Source organism: Ostrea edulis, chromosome 8 (assembly GCF_947568905.1).
Source record: "Ostrea edulis chromosome 8, xbOstEdul1.1, whole genome shotgun sequence".
Classification (NCBI taxonomy): Eukaryota; Metazoa; Mollusca; class Bivalvia; order Ostreida; family Ostreidae; genus Ostrea; species Ostrea edulis.
In genome coordinates this window covers 30,734,496-30,760,476 of record NC_079171.1, presented here as the reverse complement: position 1 = coordinate 30,760,476, position 25,981 = coordinate 30,734,496, and the positions used below count along the sequence as shown (strand labels likewise).

The 25,981-nt window shown below is 35.9% G+C and overlaps 2 protein-coding genes across 2 annotated transcripts; both read right to left on the bottom strand.

Moving 5' to 3' along the window:
- Window positions 1–1,076: 1,076 nt before the first annotated feature.
- On the bottom strand, window positions 1,077–7,575 carry LOC130049548 (uncharacterized). Its single transcript, XM_056147356.1, has 3 exons — window positions 6,986–7,575; window positions 3,852–4,028; window positions 1,077–2,489 (listed from the first exon to the last, which is right to left on the bottom strand). The coding sequence occupies exons 1-3, from the start codon at window positions 7,314–7,316 to the stop codon at window positions 2,269–2,271; spliced, it is 729 nt and encodes a 242-aa protein (XP_056003331.1). The 5' UTR covers window positions 7,317–7,575; the 3' UTR covers window positions 1,077–2,268.
- An 8,762-nt stretch (window positions 7,576–16,337) lies between these two features.
- On the bottom strand, window positions 16,338–24,757 carry LOC125663070 (uncharacterized). Its single transcript, XM_056147342.1, has 9 exons — window positions 24,619–24,757; window positions 23,003–23,143; window positions 22,114–22,413; window positions 20,503–21,672; window positions 18,850–18,969; window positions 18,078–18,255; window positions 17,471–17,589; window positions 17,288–17,353; window positions 16,338–17,170 (listed from the first exon to the last, which is right to left on the bottom strand). Exons 1-9 carry the CDS (start codon window positions 24,677–24,679, stop codon window positions 16,725–16,727), a joined length of 2,601 nt encoding a protein of 866 aa, XP_056003317.1. The 5' UTR covers window positions 24,680–24,757; the 3' UTR covers window positions 16,338–16,724.
- Between the last annotated feature and the right edge of the window lie 1,224 nt (window positions 24,758–25,981).

Genomic DNA, 25,981 nt, shown 5'->3' with positions numbered 1-25,981 from the left:
GTAGTGCACCATCTTTTCATTGTTGTGGAAACAAGGAAGCTCTCAAAGAAATTAAAATTGTGGAAAATATTAAATTCACACTATTTCGGTACAGTGGGACACAAAGAAAACAAACTCCACAGTCAGAGGGGAAATTTCGACATCAGAGTTAAGTTTTTGCTGCAAGATCAGAAGGCTTTCCAGAGCTCATCAAATGTTAAGATGTTAATATCAATATAAAGCGGTGTCATATTTCTACGATCTTTTCGTATTTTTCTTAAAGCGAGATAATTTCTTTTCACTTGTTTGCTAAGTAGTGAAGATAACAAACAGTGATAAATTTCATAACTTCTATAAAGACTACACAATTAAGAGTAGTGCACACATAGACGCCTGGACCTACAGAGGTGCGTCAAGTCACTGGGAGGAGTAATCATCTCCTGTCGCACCCACCACTTATCTTGATGAGGTAAACGGAGTAATACATAGTCAAAATCAGTGTATGAAAGACGGCTTAACTATTGGTATGAAAGACGTCAACTAGCATTTAATGTTATTATGAAAAATGGCGTAATATAGAAACCCTTTAGGATTTGTAGATAGTCTTTACAGCTGTAATGTTATTTCAAGAATTCTTTCAAGGACATTGACGAAAATATGAATTAGTTAAATCTATTTCTGATGATATTTTTCGATCACGTCAACATCAGCTGCAGTCAGTATTTATATCATTTTACTAATGCTCAAAATGTATTTTTAAAATGCAGAAATAATGTCGTGCTTTAATATCTGAACTTTGGATGCTTGTTGAATTTCCTACGTATTTTATGAAAGGGTTTACTGTCTACGTTCAATTTAAAGCTTGACTGCAACCAAATTAATAATGTATTGCCCTCAAATTGGAATTCCATTGTTCCTAGACATGTCATTGGCAAATATCGAATGTAACATTAGATTTTAAGCTCCAAGAGACGATGACATAATTGCAATATGTACAATGTAGTTATTAAAAACAATACTGTCATTTAAATTCATTACCCTGTTAAGTAGAACATAACAACGTTCATATTTTTTTTTTTCAAAATGAATAGCTAAAGTTGTTTACACTACAGGAGTTATTCATATCATATTTTTCGACGCAAGACATGTAAGGATAGCAGGCTATATAAATTCTCAGCTTGATGCCCTGGATTCATGTAGAGGTCATTTGATGATAACATTAAAAGACGTAGAGCAAACAATGGAAGTAATAGTAAAGAGTACATATTTTCACTTGAGATATATAGCTATCTGTTATGAATTTACGTTACAACACCACACGGGGAGGCAGTGCGTCACGTGTTTATACCGATTCTAGTAATGAACATGTATTGAATCCAAGATGTTGTATTACTATTCCCCTTTTGTGCTGTGCATTTCGATTATTCCTTACAGCAAACATACTTTTACAGATCCATTATTTATTCTACCAATCTCTATTATTAACCCTATGAAAATATTCTCTGCTGTGAACGAGAAACGTCAGAAGTACCGTGCCACAGCATATGCGACAGTTGGTGAAGATCAAACGTGATTTCTTGAAAATTCCAATGAACTTTAAGTAAATTTGAACCCATAAAACTTTGCTAAAACTATCAATATGAAGATGTATGAGTTTTTGACACTGTATACTAGTGTATACCACCATTCCTCACGATAAATTGAAAGAGAACGATTTTTGACATTATAGACAGCTGCTTCGTCAATAAAAATGTACTCCAAAATACCCATACCGTGTGGTCAGTATTCTCGAAACTCCTTTGATAAACATCAATCTGAGTCTACCTAAATGTGCTCTCAAGTTGATATCACAAAGATTCCGCGTTCTTTTTGGACAATATCTATCTATTCTTTAAAGGGCAGGTGTTCCAAACCTCCTTGATACATTCACCTTCATAGGGTTTAACATAGGTCTTGGATTCTTTCATTTCTAAATGTAAATGTATATATTGATAATAACTGTAACTCACAAACAATGTAACATTAAAAAAAAAATGGAACATACAATGACCATGGTGATTCTGTATGTAAGTATTGATAGATATATGCTTCTTGCATGTACTTGAAACGACGGGTACCATAATATGACAGTGTTTGAAAGAATATCAAAGCTTCAGAGGTAGCAAAAAGTATTGAGAAAGTCAGGGCATGATGCTGACTACCACATCAAAGAAATCAACAAATGTGGTTACAGTGATGGGTACTACATTTCTGGTTAATACAGGCATAACTAAATTGCTGCATACCACGTTACACATATTCACAAACATATCGATACTCTAGCCTTTCTAAAGTGTCCGAACATGACCTCTGTGCTGTGGAAAACCGTAAACGTGTCTCATGATTATTTCCGGACAGCGCAAGGGGGCACACTTCACTGAATTCCGATTCGTCCTCAAATCTCCACACGTGGTTAGTGCTTCTGATGGCCTGTACCCACACCCCAAAATCTTCATCGGCGTTTTTGTTACCTGGATAAATAGATATGATTGGAATAAAATCAATGCATGCTTTTCTTTGTTGTGTCTAAGAATGTTAAAAATAATTTCAAATATGTATGAATTGATTAGAGAGGAAATGGTTTAGGTCAAAATAATACCAAAGATTAAGGCGTATAAACATCCTGATTTTCATGTTTTGTAATGACGGGGAAATCGTAATAATGATTTCAAATATGTATTTTTATTGGGTTCCATGTGTTGATGAGTGTATCGGGTTTCATGTGATGATGAGTGTATCTGATTTTAGGTGATGATGAGTGTATCAGGTTTCATGTGATGGTGAGTGTATTGGGTTTCATGTGATGTTGAGTGTATCTGGATTTATGTGATGATGAGTGTATCAGCATTCATGTGATGATGAGTGTATGGGGTTCTATATCATGGTGAGTGTATCGGGATTCTTGTGATGATGAGTATTGAGTTTCATGTGATGATGAGTGTATCGGGTTTCATTTGATGATGAGTGTATCGGGATTCATTTGATGATGAGTGTATCGGGATTCATGTGATGATGAGTATATTGGGATTCATGTGATGGGAAGTGTATCTGGTTTTATGTGATGGTGAGTGTATCGGGTTTCATGTGATGGGAAGTGTATCTGGTTTTATGTGATGTTGAGTGTATCTGGTTTTATGTCATGATGAGTGTATCGGGATTGATGTGATGATTAGTGTATCGGATTTCATGTGATGATTAGTGTATCGGATTTCATGTGATGATGAGTGTATCGGGTTTCATGTTATGTTGAGTGTATCTGGTTTTATTTGATGATGAGTGTATCGGGTTTCATGTGATGTTGAGTGTATCTGGTTTTATTTGATGATGAGTGTATCGGGCTTCATGTGATGTTGAGTGTATCTGGTTTTATTTGATGATGAGTGTATCGGGTTTCATGTGATGTTGAGTGTATCTGGTTTTATTTGATGATGAGTGTATCTGGTTTTAGGTGATGATGAGTGTATTGGGTTTCATGTGATGTTGAGTGTATCGGGTTTCATGTGATGTTGAGTGTATCGGGTTTCATGTGATGGTGAGTGTATCGGGTTCATGATGGATATGTCTGGTTTATATTTTGAGTCGTGTTTAGAATTTTATGTGATGGGGCTTGACACTTTATGTGTTGAAATGATTTCAACCTGTGTATTTAGAATTTTGTCTTCTACTTTCTTTCGTTATTAGACCAATTTGGTTCATGATCAACAACCACCACAGTCATGTCCTCCCAACGGTGATTATTGCCATTAAAACGTGTACCTACTGGTATATCTGTCTTGGTTCTGACAGTGGACAGATGATTGTTAGTAATAACGATACAGTAAAACTATACTCACAATTAATGAATTGCTGGAATATGTCAAACTTTTCGTGAGAATCAAGACGAATGAGATTGCCCCCTATTTGTTGACAAAAAATGGCGGCGTTCAGATATCCGGTGGGCGTGGTTACAAACTTAAGGCAAACTCCCACTCCTATGTTCGTCATCTTTGTGTATTCGTTTGGACATTTTACTAAAATAAATGTTGTAACTTTTCTTTATTTTTCAGTGTAACTCCTTTTCTTTGTTTTCTTTAATGTGTCTAAAAAACAGTGGCTCATATCGACCATATAATTAGATTCACCTTGAGAAACATATTTAGCAAACACAAGGAATTGTCATATAAATCTTAGTGTTGTAGGCCACAGCAAGATTATTTTCTTTTTTCCATGACGTAGTGATTGAATACATTCTGCCTCACAAGAATAAAAAACCGATCACATATTGACGGAGCACGATTCTTATCGATTTATTTAGTTTTGGTATATTTTCTAAACATCAGTAAAAACTAAGAAAAAATGATCTAGATATGTACTTGATGATGTTTTATTTTTTAATTTCCCGTTCTGTAAGTAATGCTGAAATAGAAAAAAGCATATGTATTCCACATAAAAAAATGTCCCTGCTTCTCGGTAAATTTAAACTTTGGAGGCCTTTGATAGCTCAATCAAAACATTTCTCCAGATAAGCATTATCACCGTAATCTGAAGCTTTGTGTTAATTATATTTCGAGTATGGACAACGTAATGAGAGGTGAATATAACGAACAGTGATCAATCTCATATCTGCTATATGCAATACAAAATAGAGAGTTGGGCAAAAACGGACCTCTGGGTATGCCATAGGTGTGATCAGGTGTCTAGGAGGAGTAAGCATCCACCTATCGACCGGTCAGATAAAGAAACTGATCATAGCAGAACAAGCTCTTGCGTATCGAGTCATCTGAGAGATATAAACACCATATACACCATATGATGTTTATATCTCTCAACTGATTGGATACGCAAGAGCTTCCTCTGAGTATAGTCAGTTTTTAAATCAAGGCAAGCTACTGACAAACAAGTTGAGGTTACAGGAGTTTCAACAGTAACGATTGAAGTCAATATTTCGAAAATTCTATGGTCGTCATAACGATGTAAAACTTATACCGTATCAATCTAATTCGTCAATACAACCTATAATTGGTTCAACTGAGTCTGACATGTTTCATACCGATTGTTAGGCTTGACACACTGATGTGTACTACGGATAACTGCGTTTACCTGATGAAGATATAAAGCTTACTGCGGGTGTAGCAAGTCGACAGGGGATGCTTACTCCTCCTAGGCACCTGATCCCGCCCCTGCTACGTCCAAGGGTCCATGTTTGCCCAACTATCTATTTTTGTATTGCTGATAGGAGTTATGAGATTGACCATTGTTCGTTATCTTCGCCTTTCATACAAGTGATAATGGAATATTACTACATAAATATGAGAAGTTGAAAACGGAGAAGCTGAAATAATTCTGTTTGTCATAAAGTGGAGTTGTTAGTTTGCCGCTAATATAAACTTTCAATAAAATAACTAAGTATGAAGCAGAAGTGAATGACTCTGTGGTGTCTTTTATTTGGAGGTCAATGGGATATATCGAATCGACATATGATTGAAAATTATTGTTGTTAATAGATAAGCTGTTGTCAATATATCTAAATGTTGAATTGAAGGCCACAGCAAGATATTCTTTTCTTCTTGCGTAGAAGTTTTTGAATAAGTTCTGTTTCATAGGAACATTAAAACAAGTCAGTTAACAAAGGAGCACAATCCATGCCCATGGGAATTCCAACAGACAGTTGGAATACCTGATCACCAAAGATCACGAAGATATTGTCAATGAGGAACTCCAGAATACCTTCTATTTTAACTCCATAGTACGTGGAATCTGTGGCGTTTAACAAAGTAATTCTTTGGATGACTGATCACTAGCAAGGAATATTTGCGTTTTCCATTTTTGGTGCAGAAGCAGCTATCTATAGTGTCAAAGTCTCTAGTCTGTAATTAATCCTGAGGAATGTCGTGTAAAGTTTTGAAAGTTATATGTTTTGATGTTGATGATTTAAGAAACGTTTTGCTATTTTAAGTTAGCTAGCTAAAAGTTCTTTAGAATTGTTTTAGAATCCACATTTGATATACACCACTTCAAACATATGTAGTCGCACATTACGTTTAAAGTTTCTCTTTCCGAGAATATTTTCGTGAGGAGTAAAGTTAGTGGCTTGGAAGAAGATTGATGGGATCCATAAATGTTTCTTTGTTTGTAAGGGGTTTCAAGAAGTTTAGGGACCCAGTTTATTTACGGTAACTCCTATCCATCCGACCTATTGATTGGGATATTAAATGTGTCTAAAACTGAAGCATGATTTTAAAGAATTTCATCTTTTCAAAGGGCAGCTGAAGTATAAGTACGATTACCAAAAGTGGAATTAATGCCAAATTCGTTTAAAATACAGTTGTAATAATGAGCCTCAAAACAAAGAGTATGTTGTTACAACCTTCGTCAGCTGAAACAAAAAAATATTCGTCATGTAACCTATCTAATTCTTTTATCACTTCTGGTTTACTAACCACAGACGAATAGATGGTACGTACTTTTGGTTAAATAGGTCCAATGCGGGATTTTAATATTCCTCTTATACTTTTAACCCATTCTGAAATGTATCAAGTTCTTCCTTTTCATATTTAGTCCATCGTCTGGCACAATCCTCGAGAGAAATCATAATAGAGATGAAGTTCTGTCGCCAATTGAAAGACCGAGGCTCTCAGTATTCAGGACATTTTAGAATAAGGAATTGGAGGTCCTAATTTTCAACCATATCAATATCACCAGTAATACCATGTCAAACTACACTATAGGTCAAAGAAGATAAAGAACACATAGGTGGATTAAGTAAACGATGGTCTATATCTAGGCACTGAAAAGTTTGTTTATAATTAAAATGTGTGGATGCAATAGTAGAAGCATATATCAAATATTACAATACTATGACACATTGTAACAAAGGTTTAGCTTGATTTCACATTCGTGTTTTCTGAATCAGTTAGCACGGGATACGGGTGTTCATCATCTACCATAAATAAGTAGTGGTGTGAAAGAGTGAATTTAGAATACATACTATCATGGTGGGATTTGTAATATTTCCAACTGACGTCATTAATGGTCGTCTTTGAGTGGCAACAATACTCATGCAGACGACATATTTTCTGCAATGAATTGAAGCTGTGACAACCACAGACGCTCCCGCGCATAAAGCACATCATAGAACACGTGATGAGGGAATCTATTAAGTTTTGATACAGGAGACTGTTAGAAGACAATTTGTTGTCAAAATCCAGTTCTGTTTCGTAAAGTTGGGATTTAACATCGACCATCGAGCCAAACACGCTAAGCAGAAGGCAGGAAACAAATATCACGGACCCGTCCATTCTTTTCATTTCTTCTGGCATTTAAGAATTACTCTGGACGTCCAAAGTTTTGTAGCGTTGGTATTACTACACTATTTCATAAAATGTATTCAGTGCGTTTTTACTGTTATTTTATTTTCAGACGTTATTGCTCAATCAGTGCTGTCTCTGGTCGTTCATTCACAATCAGTCCTGTCTCTTGTTGTTCAGTTGATAATTCACAATGAGTCCTGTATCTGGTTGTTCAGTTGCTAATTACAATCAGTGTTATCTCTGGTTGTTCAGTTGCTAATTCACAAGTATTTCTGTCTCTGGTCGTTCAGTAGCTAAATCACATTCAGTGTTAGAAAGGTTGTTCAGTTGCTAATTCACGATGAGACTTGCCTCAAGTGAGCCATCGGCAAAATTCGTAACTAATCTTTTCGCTGGTGATTAGCTAATAATTCTCAATAAACTGTGTCTTAATTAGTTCAGAAAACAATTTTAGCGTTTTCTATAATGCCGGGGGTGAAATCGATGATGGTAATTAAAGATATATTTCACAATGTTGACGAGAGTATAAAGGAAAACAGTTCCTTTTTTAACATCTTTAGAATCTCAGTAGTGTGGAAAATCCATACATATTTTATGCATTTTGAAACAACAGTTACATATGCATGTATTGATTGATGTTCGACCTCCGTGGCCGAGTGTTTAGAGCATAGCACTCAAAATCACACGGCCTCTCACTCTGTCGGCGCGGGTTAGAATCCCGCTCGCGCCGGCAAGTGAGAAAGTTTCCCAGTTTACTTTGGGAAGGTCGGTCGTCTCTTCCCAGGTACATTGTATCTGGGTTCTCTCTTTCACCCATAAAAACTGGGCGCCACCAGATAACTGCAAAATTGTTGAGTGTGGCGGAAAACATCAATAAATCAATCAATCAATCGTGTTAAAGATATAAGATGTGTTTTGATTAAATAAATTTCAAAGTGAAAAATGATCTAAAGATAATGACGTGGTCTAGAGTTAAACATGTGTACCTTTGTAACAGATTGATTTGTTGCATGATTATTTTTACTTTTGTCCTCAGCAATTATTCCGTTGAATTTACGCCACAGATTGTTAGCTTTTAAAGACCTGGAATTGCGTGCAATCCGTATATATTGTGAAATTGAAGTTCTAAATTGTAAAACGTAAAATGCATATGTATACAAAATATCAGAAAATAATACGTCACGCCCGTTTAAAAATGTAAATTTTCGATTTTGTTAACAATTATGTGAAATTCTACATGTTGTCAAGCTAGAGTAAATGTATTCCATTTAGAACGTTATGGTTTTTCTTGTTGGTGTTTCATGTGGCCAATATAATTTTCCCTGTATTATTTTCTTATTCTTATTTTGTTGTCAGACAGTTCTGAGAAAGGTAATGCTTATCAAATGATAATGATTTAGTTTGCCAATAGAACCTAACATTGCGTCGAGTGTTGTCTAACTTGTTTCATACCGATTGTTAGATTGTTCATCTATGTATTTTTAAAGCACTTTTCTGGATCCCATATACATTTTTATTATAGTATTGACGAACTACATCGTTATAACGACCATAGAATTTGCGATATGCTGACTTCAATCGAAACTGTTGAAACCCCTGTACTATCAACATGTTTGTCAGTAGCTTACCTCGATTTAAAAACTGACCATAAGCAGAACAAGCTCTTGCGTATCGAATCAGTTGAGATATATAAACGCCATATGCAGGTGATAATGGAATATTGCTACATAAATATGGGAAGTTGACGATGGAGAAGCTGAAATCATCCCGTTTGGCATACAGTTGAGTTGTCAGTTTGCCCTTAATGTCTACTTTCAATAAAATAGCTAAGTATGAAGCAGAAGTGGGCGACTCTGGGGTGTCCTTTATTTCGAGCTCACAGGGTATATCGAATTAGGCCTCTTAAATATGTCTTGAGGAAAATGGCCCCTCTCGATTATATAGTTAGATTCACCTTGAAAATCTTATTTAGCATAGCATAAAAACAAGGAATTGACATATAAACTGTTATTTTATCAAATAATTAAGGTACTTCCGACAGTATTTCCTTGATAATGTGACGCCATTGCATACAGATAATAGATTCAGAGAGGGTTCTTGATGTGACGACATTTATTTGCTGATGTTTATTTTTGGAATTTTGCATCCTACAAGTAGAGTTGAAATAAAACAATATATGTTTGTAAAACACACATGCCTCCCGTGGTGCAAAATTGAAAAGGGTTATACACATGCATCATTTAATTGATAGTAGTATCACCAATTCAAAATAATGAGCAGACAATATCTTCCTATGCCAGCAGTCGATTGAACATGCGACCTGAAATCAGTAGTGGTCATCTACTCCTTATCCTGTACCAATGTAACAAGTTTGGTGTCACTAAAGCAAATGATTCTTAAAATATAGGAGACAATATATTACTATGCCCAGTTTAACCCTTGATCTTTGACCATGTGACCTCAAAATCAACAGGGGTAATCTTTTTTGAAGATGTACCAGTGTACCACGTTTGATGTCTGTCAAATCATTTTCCTTTTAGCATGTATTAGTGTACCAAGTTTGATGTCTGTCAAGCAAAAAGTTCACAAGATATTGAGCGGACAGTGTCTTCTTATGTCCAGTTGACCTTTGACCATGTGACCCCAAAAGCACGAGGAGTCATCTTCTCCTGAAAATGTACCAGTGTACCACGTTTGATGTCTGTCAAATCATTTTCCTTTTAGCATGTATCAGTGTACCAAGTTTGATGTCTGTCAAGCAAAAAGTTCACAAGATATTGAGCGGACAGTGTCTTCTTATGTCCAGTAGACCTTTGACCATGTGACCCCAAAAGCACGAGGAGTCATCTTCTCCTGAAAATGTACCAGTGTACACAGTTTGATGTCTGTCAAGCAAAGGGTTCTCAAGACATTAAGCAGACAGTATATTCCTTTGTCCAATTTGACCCTTTACCAAGTGACCTCAAAATCAATAGGGATCATTTACTCTTAGGGATCTACCAGTATACCAAGTCTGATGTTTGTCAAGCAAAAAGTTCTCACCGACATCTCCATACGAGTGAAATTTTTCGAGCAATATACAACAAACCAAAACAAACTATTTAGTAGGAGTATGACAGAAATGAAAATTATCAGAAGAATACATCATCTAAGTAAATAATTGATCAAGCTGGAAATGTCAATAATACCCTGTAATTCATTAGTGTTCCGCTTTGACAAAGACCATTATGTAACCAAACTCCTATAAGAGAAACAGCAATATTAGTTACATACTTAAAAAAAAAATTATGCATTTTGAAAGAACTCTTGTGACATGATATACTGTCATCTATGGTGAAATACATGAATTTAAAAATAACACATTGTAACTGAGAGCTAGTAGTGTTAACCTCCCCTGGGTAATGCGTCATCTTTTCAAACAAGGAAGCTCTAAAAAAAAATTAAAATTATGGAAAATATAAAATTTACACTACTTCGTTGCAGCAAAATGAGAAGGATGCCAAAAGCTCATCAATGTTAAGATGTTGATATCAATAAAAAGTAGTAACATATTTTTACCATCTTTTTGTATGTTTCTTCGACCGAGATAAAGCGAACCAACTTCTATTCACCTGTTTTCTAATAAGTGAAGATAACGAACAGTGATCAATTTCATAACCTCTATAACAAATACAAAAATTAAGAATAGGACACGAACAGAGGTGGTTCAAGCTACCAGGAGGAGTACGCATCCTCTGTTGCACCGGCCGTGACCCCCTATATCTTGATCAGGTAAACGGAGTAATACGTAGTCGAAATAGGGGTGTAAAGAACGACCTAACAATTGGTATGAAACACGGCAGACAAAATGTAATGTTATTATGATGAAAGATGAAGCTAACGAACAGTGGTAAATCTCATCACACGTAATTGCGTAATTTAGAAAGACGTTGAAGATATTCAGATATTCTTTTTTTATTGTGATTTTATATTAATAATTCTTTCAAGGAAAAGCGTGAAAATCTAAATAGATCAAATTTGTTTCCGATATTTTTCAATCACCTAAACATCAACTACAGTCAGTATTTATAACATCTTACCAAAGCTCAAAACATATTTTTAAAATGTAGAAATAATGCCCTGCTTTAATATCTGAACCTTGGATGGATGTGGAATTTCCTACGTATTTTGTTAAAGGGTGTATTGTCTTCGTTTAAAGCCCGACTGCAACCCAATTAATAATGTAATACCCTCAAATTAGAATTCCATTGTACTTAGACATGTTATTGTCAAATAATTAATTTAACATTAACTTCTAAGACCCAAGAGACGATTGATTGATGTTTACCGCCACACTCAACAATTTTTCAGTTATATTATGGTGGCGCCCAGTTTTTATTGGTGGAAGAGAGAAACAAGATACAATGTACCTGTGAAGAGACCACCGACCTTCAGAAAGTAAACTCGGAAACATTCCACTTACCGGAACGAGCGGGATTGGAACCCGTGCCGACAGAGGTGAGAGGCCGTGGGATTTTGAGTGCGATGCTCTAACCACTCGGCCACGGAACCCCCTCCAAGAAACGATAAAATCATTGCAAGTTTTACACTATACTTATTAAAACTAATGATGCCATTTAAATTCAATACCCTGTAACATATAACATAACAACGTTATGTTTTATTTTCTCAAAATAAATAATTAAACTTGTTTACATTACAAGAGTTATTTATATTATCTGTTTCAACGCAATACATGCAAGGATGGCGGGCTATGTGGAAATTCTCTGCTTGATACATTGAATTCATGTAGAGGTCAGTAGATAATAACAACACATTGTAACAAAGGTTTAGCTAGATTTCATATCCGTGTTTTCTGAATCAGTTAGCACGGGATGCGGGTGTTAGTCATCTACCACAAATAAGTAGTGGTGTGAAAGAGTGAATTTACAATACATACAATCATGGTTGGATATGTTATATCTCCAAGCGACGTCATCAATCGTCGTCTTTAAGTGGCAACAATATTCATGCAAATGACATATTCTCTGCAATGAATTGAAGTTGTAACAACCACAGACTTTCCCGCGAATAAAGCGGACCATAGAACACTTGTTGAGGGAATCTATTCAGTTTTCATACAGGAGACTCTTAGAAGATAGTTTGTTGTCAAAATCCAGTTCTGTTTCGTAAAGTTGGACTCTAACATAGACCATCGAGCCAAAAACGCAGAAGGCAGGAAACAAATATCACTGACCCGTCAATTCTTTTCATTTTTGCTAGCATTTAAGAGTTACTCTTGACGGCCAAAATTTTGTAGCGTTGGTATTAATACACCTTTTCGTAAAATGCATTTAGTGCGTTCTTACTGTTACTTTATTTTAAGAAGTTATCCCTCAATCAGTGCTGTATCTGGTTGCTCAGCTGCTAATACACCATCAGACGTGCCTTAAGTGAGCCAGTGATATGATTTGCAACCAATCTTGTTGCTACCAATTTAGTTCTTTGTTTTCAATTAAATGTGTCTTTATCAATACAGATGTTGATGCTTACTCCTCCTAGGCGTCTGATCCTACCTCTGGTGTGCCCAGGGGTTCGTGTTTGCCCAACTATCTACTTTATATATATTGCTTATAAGAGTTATGAGTTTGATCACTGTTTGGCAGGGCTCGAAATTAGCGAGAAATACTTTAATAAATTGAGAGTACATTTGAAAAATAGCTAGTAAAAATAGTGGGTATTCGAAAATCTTAGCGAGTGGTGATTTACAAACCATGATCGTATCGTATCCGTTTTATACGATCGATTTCAATAACCGTTTCTATCCAGATTTTTTAAAATGACTTTTTAAGAAACTCGGCGTCAAACAAATGCTTTATAGGTCTGACATCGCATTATGATGAAAAATATAGACATGTGCCACGAGTCCTGTTCACGTATTGGGGTGATTAAATTGAATTCCAAGTATGAGGTTTTTCTTATTCATGTATCTACAAAGAAATCGGAGTACATGTTTTACCAAGTCTCCCGGTAGTCAATTTTATCAGAACGTCCTATCTACAGCTGATCTACATTAATTTATTCTCATACTAAGGTAGGGTTGTAGTGATGACACCAGTGCACTGCTCATCGCGTAGACGATTATCAAACAATTTCACCGGACTCGTGATCGTGCTGCTTATAAAGCATGAGTCAGGGATTCACTTTGAAAAATCACTAGTGACACCCCTGATGTGGCGTGAAATTGGAAGACTTTGATCTAGACAGGTCTGCGGTAAACAGGTTGTGGATTAGAGGTGCGATTGTTAAGAGACCTAAACATTGCACCATATGACTTGCGTAACTTATTATATTGTCTTGTCCAAAAGCTGCCTGTTGACCCACTAGGTTCAGTAATGATGGGGAAAATAATTGATTAAAAATCATGAAAAAAGAGCACTTCTTTATTATTTTTATTTTAGCCTTTAAGGTTTTCATTTTAGCCTGTGGATATTTTACCCACAGGCTAAAATTAGGTTGTGGTAGAAAAAGTTAATTTCGACCCCTGCTGTTCGTTATCTTCACTTTTCATTAGGATGCGATGGGTAATCTACAACCAGTTTTAAAGTATTCTCTATTTCAGGGGCGGAATTAATAGATTGTAATTAAATATATATTTCACCACACAGATGGTAGCATTTAAGAAAATAAGTTTTTAACATATTTAGAATCTCATTAATGTGGAAAATCCATGCATATTTTAAGTACTTTGAAATATGACACACTCTAGGGTCAACCATAGGTATATTTGTAACAGACCGATTTGTTGCATAATTAGTTATTTTCTCCTCATCAATTATTTCTTTGAATTTACATGACAAATTATTAGTCTCACAAATAACCAGTATATTTTGTGAAATCAAAGTTTATATCATAAACCCTAAGACATACAAAATATTAGAAAATAATACTTTAGTATTTGTCTCTAATCATCATATACGTCATGTCCGTTTACAAAAGATGCTAAGATTTGAATTATTTGACAATTATAAGAGATTCTTCATGTTGTCACACCGTTAGAATATTCTTTATTGTTATCTATTGTGATCAATATCTTCACTGTATTTTCTCTGATTTTGTTGTCAATGAAAGATGAAGATACCGAACAGTGATCAATCTCATACTTCCTATAAACAATACAAAACAGAAAGTTGGGCAAACACGGGCCGCTGGGTATAACAGAGGTGTGATCAGGTGCTTAGGAGGAGTAAACTTCCCCTGTCAACTAATCACACTCGGTCAATATTTATTGAATGATATGACCCCTGGGTAAACCAGAGGTGTGATCAGGTGCTTAGGAGGAGTAAACTTTCCCTGTTAACTAATCACACTCTGTCAATATTTATTGAATGATATCAATATGACGATGTGCAGAGTTATATCATCTGTCAGAAACGGCAAAAACATTTCTTGGATGTCAACCAGAAACGCGAAATATGATATGAATTTTGATTTGAGGAGATATTTTAAACACACAACTGTATATGTAAAAGTTATACGGTACCAATTTTGATGCACCAGCTGCGCATTTCGACAAATAATGTCTCTTCAGTGATGCTCAACCGAAATGTTTGAAATCCGAAAACACTATGAAGTTTTAGATCTAAATATAGCCAAAAACAGCGTGCCAAACAAGTGGAGCCAAATTCGTCCAAGGATAAGAGCTATGCATGAGGGAGATAATCCTTAATTTTGAAATGAATTTTTAAATTTCATAACAGCAATTAAATATACATCCGTATGTTCAAGCTAGTAACGAAGTACTTAGCTACTGGGCTGTAGAGACCCTCGGGGACTAACAGTCCACCAGCAGAGGCCTCGACCCAGGGGTCATAATGTAAAACTTATACGGTACCAATATTGATGCACCAGATGCGCATTTCGACAAATAATGTCTCTTCAGTGATGCTCAACCGAAATGTTTGAAATCCGAAAACACTATGAAGTTTTAGATCTAAATATAGCCAAAAACAGCGTGCTAAACAAATGGAGCCAAATTCGTCCAAGGATAAGAGCTATGCATGAGGGAGATTATCCTTAATTTTGAAATGAATTTCTAAATTTCATAACAGCAATTAAATATACATCCGTATTTTCAAGCTAGTAACGAAGTACTTAGCTACTGGGCTGTAGAGACCCTCGGGGACTAACAGTCCATCAACAGAGGCCTCGACCCAGGGGTCATCATGTAAAACTTATATATAAGAACAAGGTACAGTTGTGTACATAAAAAGGCCCCCAAAAATTCTCTGATTTAAATGTGTCTTGAATCAAGCTTGATCTGTGTTTTGAATAAGTTAAATTCATGCCAAGTATACTATCTCAACTTAAATCAAAGTTATTTCTAATTTTATAGCATTATTACGTCATATATAAGAGTTTTCCTCCCCTCCTTTTTTTCAAAAAAGAGTTTGATAACTGTTAAATTTGATCCAGATTATTGCTTAGAAAAAGGTGTGCCCATCCGTCGAGCAAAATGCAATTAATATATATTGTGTATTAAGAGAAGACGAAAAATGTAATCGAATATGAATTTGCTCGACGTATGGGCTGTATGTTTTCTGAAAGGGAAACACCCTGAATTTATGAAATTGTTCATTGATTTGGTCATTTTTGGCAATTTTATGCCAACTTCACCTCCTTTCATACAACACAAAGCAATTTCGGATCAAATTAAACGTAGTTTTGATTTGCTTATAAATTCCTTATTTGAATGCCAGATTTTGGAACCCCTGTTGAAATCATGTATTTTCTGGGCCAGATGACAGTAGAAACTGTACCTACTTCTTTGTTTTTATTTCTAGTAATTTCACTAGGTGCACGAATCAAGCAATGCTGGACTTTTGAATTGTGAGGTAAGAAGATTCTTGAGATGCAGAATACTGCTTTAAAACATATGCACTGCATCTTCTAACAAATATGTTTTATTGAATTAAGATACATGAGAAATTAAATAATTATATATATATATATATATATATATATATATATATATATATATAATTAACAGGACAACACTTGCAACAACTATACAGGGGTGTGCCTCCCCTTGTTTTCGGTCTTCTACTTCTGCAAACAGCTTCTCTCCTTTAATTCGCTCTGGCATAGGTGTTTTAAAGGAGAAATATAAGAGAAAATGATCTTGAATTCGTCCAACGACGAGGGTGAACATTACACGGAGTCAAATATTCTCTGTATTCGGTATCCACTGTGTGACTGTCGTATAAATATCATTTCTTCCACGATTACCACTAGATTTTTTTATAGGGGGCTTCTTGGTACTTTTTGAAAACGATATCAAAACGTAGGCAAAAAAAAAGTCAAACTTTGAATTCGGACACTGAAGTTTGATCAAAATTACTTTCTACATTGCTTTCAATTACCTATCACAACTACGATTTAAACAGAGCAAACAACACATGGTATTACGTGGTTCTTCCTATACGGCGGGCATGGGATCCGCCCACATTCGACAACAACAGGATAGAGATCCGGGCCAAGACTTCTACTGTCTTTCAGTCCGCCATTGTAGATTGCACTTTTTTCTACACACACATGACTTGACGTCCCCCCGTCACTGCCTCCAGAGGTGACCAGTGTCCCTATATATTCAATCCTCCAGTCTTTCGGACAAGTCACTTTAGCCGGTATCGTGAGAACGGCAGATGCTAGTTGTATTTGACAAACAGCACAAGTGAGATGGTAGGTAAAACCGGAAATACTCTTCGTGTGGTCATTGAAGTGCGGGTTTTCGGAACTGGAATTATATTCAGGTACTTTTGGAAGACAAATAACACCTTGACCTCCATTATTTTGTGCATCTGTACTTCCGATTGCCATAACACCTAAGAATTAGAAATTATGTGAAGGCTCTTATACACTGTGATTATGTAAGATTCTGCTGACGTCCAACTGAAAATGTAGTTAAGAAGACAATATTGGACGTACATGCAGATACTTACCTGAGTAAATCGTCCTTGTGTTTGAATCTCTGGGACACAGGCTTCTTCCCCACAATGTATAAACTTCTAAAAAACAGAACATGTTGTTAACGAATACAATTGAATAAAAAGAATTGAAAGAAATATGTTGAACTCTGTTTGAATTAAAAACATCTTTCATTCAGTCGATATAATAACACTCACCACTCATCTTTAGTAAATTTTGAATTTCGTCCGGAAACCCTTCATAAAATATATCTTTGACCATTCGGCTTCTTTGGCTATTTTCATCCACTGGCGGGTTTTCCAATGATGGCTCCTTTCTGATAGATAAATTGATAAATAGATTGACTGGTCTGTGTTTGTTCCTCTCTGTTTTGTATTTTTAAAGGAATCTTGAGATCGACCATTGTTCGTCATATTCACTTTGATAGCATAAAATTGCCCCTGATCGCTTTACTTAACATTAATTTGATTCTCAATTATTCTCAAGTGTTTTAGATTATTTTCATTGTAGTCTTAAAGTATGTAAATTACATTTGATATTTGCATGCTTGATGGGTGTTTTTGATATATGTGAAAGCCAGAACCACGATGTAAACTGTCTTTTATAATAGCTAATTGTGCACTCCTGTATAGATAAGTGGTTTTAGTATATTATATGAATAAGTAAACAAACAGACACACAGAGAGATTATTACTACAGTTTTGATATGAAATTTAGCCGAATGAAAGGTGAAGATAACGAACAGTGATCAATCTCATAACAATTTGTTTCTACTTTTACATAATTCGTCTGTGTATTACTTACTTCGTAGTTCTACTATTATATATATCCTTCAATCGCGATATTTCATCTCGCAGGTCCTGTACATTTCTTTCCAAATGCATTCGCATCGTTGCCTCGTGAGACAATTTTTCATGTAGTCGAAGTATGCCATCCCTCGTTGTTGTCACAGAATCATCGTCTGCTAACTGTACAGTGGTGCCTTTAAGTACATATTTAAGGTGAAGATAACGAACAGTGATCAATCTCAGAACTCCTATAAGCAATACAAAATAGATAGTTGGGCAAACACGGACCCCTGGACACACCAGAGGTGGGATCAGGTGCCTAGGAGGAGTAAGCATCCCCTGTTGACCGGTCACACCCGCCGTGAGCCCTATATCCTGATCAGGTAAACGGAGTTATCCGCAGTCAAAATCAGCGGGCCAAAAAGGCTTAACAATCGGTATGAAACACGTCAGACAGCATTTGACCCAATGCGAGGTTGTGTATTGTCATAAATACCAACTTCTTATAATCAATATGAATTCATGCATTTTCCCCTTTAACCAAAAAGTAATTCCAAGTTTAAAACGAACCATATATCTAATTTACTGTATTGAATGTGTTGAATGAACAGTATTTTCGCCTATAACTAGCTAAGTGATAAGGAACCCAAAGTAATCGACTGAGAGATAATCAATTCACTAGCAGAAATATTGAATAGTACAATAAGTTAACATCCTACACAACCAAATGCAACATTAGTCACATAAATATTAAATTATCAATTTATGATGAAGGAAAATATAAATACATTTTTCGGACTCGTCTTCGCTATGATAGCAATCATCGTGACCATCACAAACCCACGACAAAGGGATGCATCGAGCGTTGGAGCAGGTGAACTCATTCAGCAGGCATGGGCGCGAGGCATCTGATGAATAGTTGATGATTTAATATCACTAGTTGTAATATGAAAGGTGAAGATGACGAACAGTGTAATATTTCAAAGAGTTTTACAACAACAATGGGTAATTTCGTTACTCCACTGAGGATTTTAAAGAAATTGTCTACGTAATTATATTCATGTATATTTCAGTTAGGGGGAGTGGGTGTTAAACTGAAATATTTGTGTATAATGTAAAACTTATACGGTACCAATTTTGATGCATGATATGTGACAAATAATGTCTCTTCAGTGATGTTTGAAATCCGAAATAACAATTAACTTGCTAGAACTATTATAGGGAAAAACAGAGTGCCAAAAAAGTGGAGTCAAATTCGTCTAATTATAAGAGCTATGGATGAGGGAGATAATCCTTAATTTTGAAATGAATTCCTAAATTTTATCACAGCAATTGAATATACATCCGTATTTTCAAGCTAGTAACGAAGTACTTAGTTACTGGGCTGTAGAGACCCTCGGGGGACTAACAGTCCACCAGCAGATGCCTCGACCCAGGGGTCGTAATGTAAAATTTATACGGTACCAATTTTGATACACCAGATACACATTTCGACAAATAATGTCGCTTCAGTGTCGCTCAACCGAAATGTTTGAAATCCGAAATAACAATGAACTTGTTAGAGCTATTATAGGGAAAAACAGAGTGCCAAAAAAGTGGAGTCAAATTCGTCTAAGGATAAGAGCTATGCATGAGGGAGATAATCCTTAATTTTGAAATGAATTTCTAATATAAATCAAGATAGGAAAACGATGTAAAATAGAATGGTGAATTATAAAGATTTTCATCATATGAATGAATTAATGCGACACTTCTTTATAGTAATCCTGAAAATTAGCAAATCGAATAAATATGTCCTCACTGAAAGTGATATTTATGTGATATGTGCTTTTGAAGATTCGATATGGTTAATATTATTTCTCTGACAGTTTCTAGCAGTGCAAAATCCATGAGATTTGATAACCTCGATTTTCGACCTTTTACATACTATAGCCGTTATCATTTTTTTAATAGAGACACTTCATATGACGTTTATGTAAAGTTCAAATTCATGCAAGCTTGTGACCTTGCAAATTTGCCCTTAAACAATATGTCTCATCCATAAATTTGGAATGTATGTATATTTTTCTGTGACAGAAATTTCTTGGGAACTTCATAAAAAAGCAGAAACTGTTTTTGAAAATGTATATGGGAAACATTTATTGCCACCTGTAGCTTAGGATCATAGACCACCTGAATGCAGAAACAACATTTTAAGGAAATAAAAGTAAATTTGAATTTTCGTGTTGGATTCATAACTAATGAGGACGGTTACTGCGTTAAAGTCAGATGAACAAATGGATACATAGACGAAAACACAAACGGACAGACTGACGAATTCACAGGAAATTTTGGTATACATGTACTACTTCTGCAAAAGTGGAGTATGTTATTCATGTATGTCAGTATAAAAAGTGAATATTATAGTGATCGATGTGATAAAGATAGTAGAGGTGTCTTACCTTGCATACAGTGGGTTCCATTGACATTTGGCATAAAGCCCTCCCTGCATAGGCATTGTTTGTGTGAATTACACCCTCTTCGAGTGCAGTGCGCATGCTCGGGACACTGGACGTCTGTGGAGCAACCATAATAGATGCTTACCCTTCTTTTACCTTTCAATAGATAGCCAAATAAACCATCGACGAGCTTTTGCAATTGTCGATTATTGACCATATTGTCTGGAAATTTAGAAAGCAATGGCGTCCCTTGTCTTATGCCGAAATGAACATTATTATATACATGTTTGGTATCTTCCATTGCCGGTTTAGTTGTATTTCTAGGATCTTCATTCACCCGATGGACATACGGAATTCGAGTGTCGTTGGAGTCTACAAATTCTTTTGACATGTTAAAACTATAAAGTGTTTTAATTCCTTCCTGGGACTGGATACTCATATTGAGTCGAGGTTGTGTTTGTGTAACCGACGCTGTATTGACTTTAATACCCGATACAGTTTCCTGATCATCATCATTCACTGATAAAGATGAGTTAATTCCTGTTCTTTGTGTTGGTGCAAGAAATTTATCAACCATAGTATCCGAATCCTTCGTTTCATCGTTTTCAATGTGATGCTCATCCATACCGGTACGAAAGTCTGTCCCTTCTTTCTCTATGCCATTATTATCGGGACCGAATGCACTGTCGGAAGAAGCGCTGTCGCCTACTCTTAGGCCTGTTTCAGCTTTAAGTGTAACACCGGTGGTGAATGTCTCGTACACTTCGGTCGTTGGCTTCGTTTCCCCTGATACCGACAAATCAAGTTTTATTGAGTCATTGATGGATTTGATGTCATTAGGCATATCATTAGCTAAGTCATTTTCTAGAGATGGAATTGCTGTAGTTGAAGATGTATCCTGTGTTTCTGTGATCTGGGATTCATATTTATCCTCATTATCGTTTACATCTATGTTAACTGTTTTTTCGTCTAACACTGAATCTGGATATTCTATTTCTCTGTCAGTGTCCGAATCCACCAAATCATCGTTATTGATTTTGTTGTTTGGGAACTGTTTATCCGTGTTATCATCAGTACGATTCCAAGAACCATCAACCACATTCTCTGATCCTTCAATACCGTCATCTTTTAGGGGATGGATAGGCAGCGGAAGCTGTTGTCCTTCACAGTACGCTGAAAGAAGAAATACAATCGACGTACACATATCTAAAATTATACATACGGAGAATGAATGTGTGAACTGCACATGAAATAGAGAAAAACAAACACTCCGGTATATGTTGCACATATGCATTTATTATTATTTGCTTTAAGAAATAAACACTTCTTCTAAGATAATTATACTGTGCATTATTAATATTTCGAGTAAGATATGTACGTGCTGCAACTCGCTTTGTTTTCCTCCATTAATCATATCATGGCATTTCCAGGCAGGTAGGAATGGGAAAGAGGGTAAACCTTTTCTTACTTTTTGAAAGATTTTTGTTCTGAATCTTCACATAAAAAGACAGTGCATCTTAACCTTTTCCTGTCTTTCACTCTCAAACGTTGAAATGGCTTCCTACAGACCCGAAAGCTAATGTGATATTTTATATTTGATATATATTAACTTACCGACATCATACGTTTTATCTACACATTTCCTAGCTTTCATGGGATCCAACCAGTACTCATCTGTAGTTATCTCCCTTTTCCCCTCTGGACACACACACACATCATCAACACAATCGGTGGAGAGAACACAGAATTTCTCCACACACGAGTGATGTAGTTCTGCTTCGTAAGGCGCTTTACAACGACCGTCTGATGTGGGTTCCATCAATTCGTTACATTGACATATCCCATCCATACACACGGCAAAAGGAGAGAGGCATTTGTTTAAGTTGCCACTACACTCCTCCCCCATCAGTTTTCCTGTGAAAGAAAAGTTCTTAGATTTTTTAATGACTTGTATTGTGTTATAGTTGTTAATATGATTTTACAATACGCATTGATGACACGTGAATGCTAAACAATTAGGATGTGTATAAATTACTAATTGAATTCCACCAAATACTTGGTATGAATTCGAACGAGGTAATGCGTGAGATTGATGATTTTAATCTAATCTGTCTGACAACACTTTAGTATCGGGCAATACAAATACAGTTTAGGACGGATAAACGAAGCGGAAAACAAGGCGATTACAGAATGCATCATTAAATTGATTCAATACAACCTGTCATTGGGTCAAATTCTGTCTGGTGTGCTTCATAAAGATTGTCACACTAATTTTGACTACTGAATACTCCGTTTACCGGATCAAAACAATAGCACTCATGGCGGGTGTGACCGGTCGACAGGGAATGCTTACTCCTCCTAGGAACCTGATCTCACCTCTAGTGTGTCCAGGGGTCCGCGTTCGCCCAAATCTTTATTTTGCACTGCTTATAGGAATTATGAGATTGATTGCTGTTCGTTATCTTCACCTTTCATTTAATCAATTAAATTATCACACACGTACCAGGAATGCATTGGGATCTGTCGTCACTATAAACAAATGTGACGTCACAGCGGCACGTGTATCCATCGCATCCACTGGGCCGACATTTCGAGTTTGCAGGACAATCGGAATTACTTGTACACTTTTCTGAGATAAGAGCAGCTACAATGTGAATAAAAGGTGGATGAACATACAACGGATTTGAACTAATATCTACGATATAACTCGAATGAAAAGTTTAAATTTCTTTTAAATATGCCCTGATATCAAAGCTGAACTTCCCTCAGAATGACGCGATATCAGATTTGATCTACACTTACCATACCATAACGTCGAATTTGAATTCCCTCATTATAACCCAACTTAAAAATTTAGCTCCCTGTGTTTATCCTGGCATCAAAGTTGAGATATTTCAGTTCAACCTGTTATCAAAGTTGAGCTCTCTCAGTTTATTAGCCTCTATCAGTAAGTGAAACAAAATGGGCTATAGGTGTCTTGTCCGTCCGTCCCTCTGTCCGTCAGTCAGCCTACCCTTTTACTTTCCAAGCCTTCCCCCTTGTGTTTACGATGACTCATTTGAAATTTATAGTGTAAGTTTCAAAGTTGCAAACTACAGATCAAGTTCGAATTTCAATACGTTTGAATGGTGTGAAATAAATCCATTTTTATCTGACGTTATTATATTCATCGGGGATCGTGTTCCAATGGTAAAGCTGTAAAAGTAAGACACCTGGATAAATACAGTGTACGAAACCCGATCACTGATTGTGGAAATAAGCACTTCATTTATTTAACTTTTTAAGTTCATTAATCGCACGCATATCAATAAAGATATGTTACAGTTTTTACTTAATCACGCGAACATTTGTTCCGTAGTCTTGGAGCGAAGTCGGATCAGTCAGCAGTACTCATTTTACCGCACTCCTGCAATCCGACTGATATTGATAGCAAGTCTTTATAAGCATCTAAAATGCAGATATGAATGTTATTATTGATGTGGGTTATCTCCAATACATGCTTTTTGCAAAAACTGGGACGCATATTTAATGGTTTTTAATTTACATGGAAATTAAGCAAATGATTCGTTGCATAAAAATGAACTTCGAATTTTCCTTTTGCTTTTTTATGATTATATTTATAAAACCCAAATTTACAATGTGATATTCAGGATATAATGATACATGAATTGAATTTTTAAAAAAAATATAGCATTTTGAATAATACTTTTTCTCATAAAAAAGATAAATGAACAGCGAAATATCCTACTAATTCAATACTGGTAAATATCATGACTTGGTATCAATTATTTAGGTCACAGTTAAAGGTCAAACAACACTTAAAGTAAATCATATCAAATCATATCTGTAAATTAACGGAGATGCCAATTGGGGACATGTACGAATATTGCCCATGCAATACTCCCACAATGCCTATCCTGACACCGAGGCTGATCTCTTACTTTATCCTGACATCAAGTTGAGCTCACTTACTCTATTTTGACATTAAAAGTTGAGTAAACCTCAGTTGAATTTGAAATAAAAATTTAGCTCCCTCAATTAAACGCGACACCAAAATTGATATCCATTTCATTTAGTGTCATCGGAAGTCAGTGAAATCTACACTTTTTAAAGTCTTACCTTTTGATGCAGATATGACAGACAGGACGAATGCCAAACACGGGATATATAAAATATCCATTTAATTAAAACAGCACGGAGTCAATTAAACTCTTAAATCGTTTGAACTCTCGTCTTCTCTAATACGATACACTGTTTTGCTAGACTAGTTTGATTAACTCTTGAAGCTAACAATTTACGATACAATATCAATTCTGCAATTTTCCCATGCATCTTTTACTTTGTTTTACAGATAGACCCATCAAGTTCAGCCATCCATCATTCTCCAGAGCCAGACGACATCAATTTGACCTTCAGTTGACATAGCCTGTAATACAACATGACGTGTAAATCGGCTGAGGTACTTTCTAAGTTACTTTATCATAATTAACGATTTGTTGTCTAAATAAAAAAGACCTTAAGTAGCTTCGTACGACACAGTTGATGGATGAATTTTGTTTATATTGTAATCATTCAAGTTTATATAAAATGTTTTGACGTGGGTTTAATTTTAACATTATATATTTTACACACCTGTGTCCCTGTTGATAATTTGACTCAAACTGTCAATTACTCACTCTGTAAATAAGGAGATGAGTGATATCCATAAAAATAATGAAATGGTGCAGCCATTATATTTTAGTGGTGTAGTGTATATGCACTTTGGTTTGCTACACAGCTTAGCATAGTTGACGTGGGTCGTTCTTGTGCAAGTGAAATAGTCAAATGCTGTCTGAAGTGTTTCACATCAATTATTAAATGATTTTTGTAAATACCGAAATTGACTGCACATTACTCCGTTTATCTAATCAAGATATAGGGCGACAGACAGGTGTGACCGGTCGATAGGGGATGCTTACTCCTCCTAGGCACCTGATCCCACATCTGGTATATCCAGGGATCCGCGTGTGCCTTACTTTACTTTATTGTTCTTTATTGAAATTATGACATTAATCATTATTCGGTGTCGTCACCTTTTCAAAACAATATTGAGCCAACTCTCTGTCCTCACATTTCATAGTCTTAAACTCAGGTTGTACATATTCAAACCTCTGAGTACAGGTGACCTAGCTATGCTTGATTGATGGATTGACTGTTTTAAGTTCCGTCTGGAATTTTTCGTTCATATTGGGACATCGCCAGCTGTAGGTCAAGCACCAAAAATTAAGACCTATGTTTATCACTCAAGGCCATAACAGTGAGGGTTCTTCCTCGTACCAACGCCTGCCGCGACACGAGGCCGCCATTTTAAATATCATATCCGAAAGACCTGATCCTCACTTCTAAATGTCGAACTTTTAGTGACGGAGCAATCACTACCTATTTCAATGTCTTATGTTTGATGTGGCCATGGTACGACCGGGACTCGAATTCATGACCTTCT

Bases quoted from the DNA above. Each gene is read 5' to 3' on its own strand.
- LOC125663070 (XM_056147342.1), bottom strand. From the start codon at position 24,679: ATGGATATTTTATATATCCCGTGTTTGGCATTCGTCCTGTCTGTCATA. The intron at 22,414-23,002 runs GTACGTGTGTGA...TTTCTTTCACAG, and splicing joins CAGATCCCAATGCATTCCTG to GAAAACTGATGGGGGAGGAG. The intron at 17,171-17,287 runs GTAAGTATCTGC...TCTAATTCTTAG, and splicing joins CACAAGGACGATTTACTCAG to GTGTTATGGCAATCGGAAGT.
- LOC130049548 (XM_056147356.1), bottom strand. From the start codon at position 7,316: ATGCCAGAAGAAATGAAAAGAATGGACGGGTCCGTGATATTTGTTTCC. The intron at 4,029-6,985 runs GTATGTATTCTA...CATTTATTTTAG, and splicing joins TTACAAATCCCACCATGATA to TAAAATGTCCAAACGAATAC. The intron at 2,490-3,851 runs GTGAGTATAGTT...CTATTTATCCAG, and splicing joins ATTCCAGCAATTCATTAATT to GTAACAAAAACGCCGATGAA.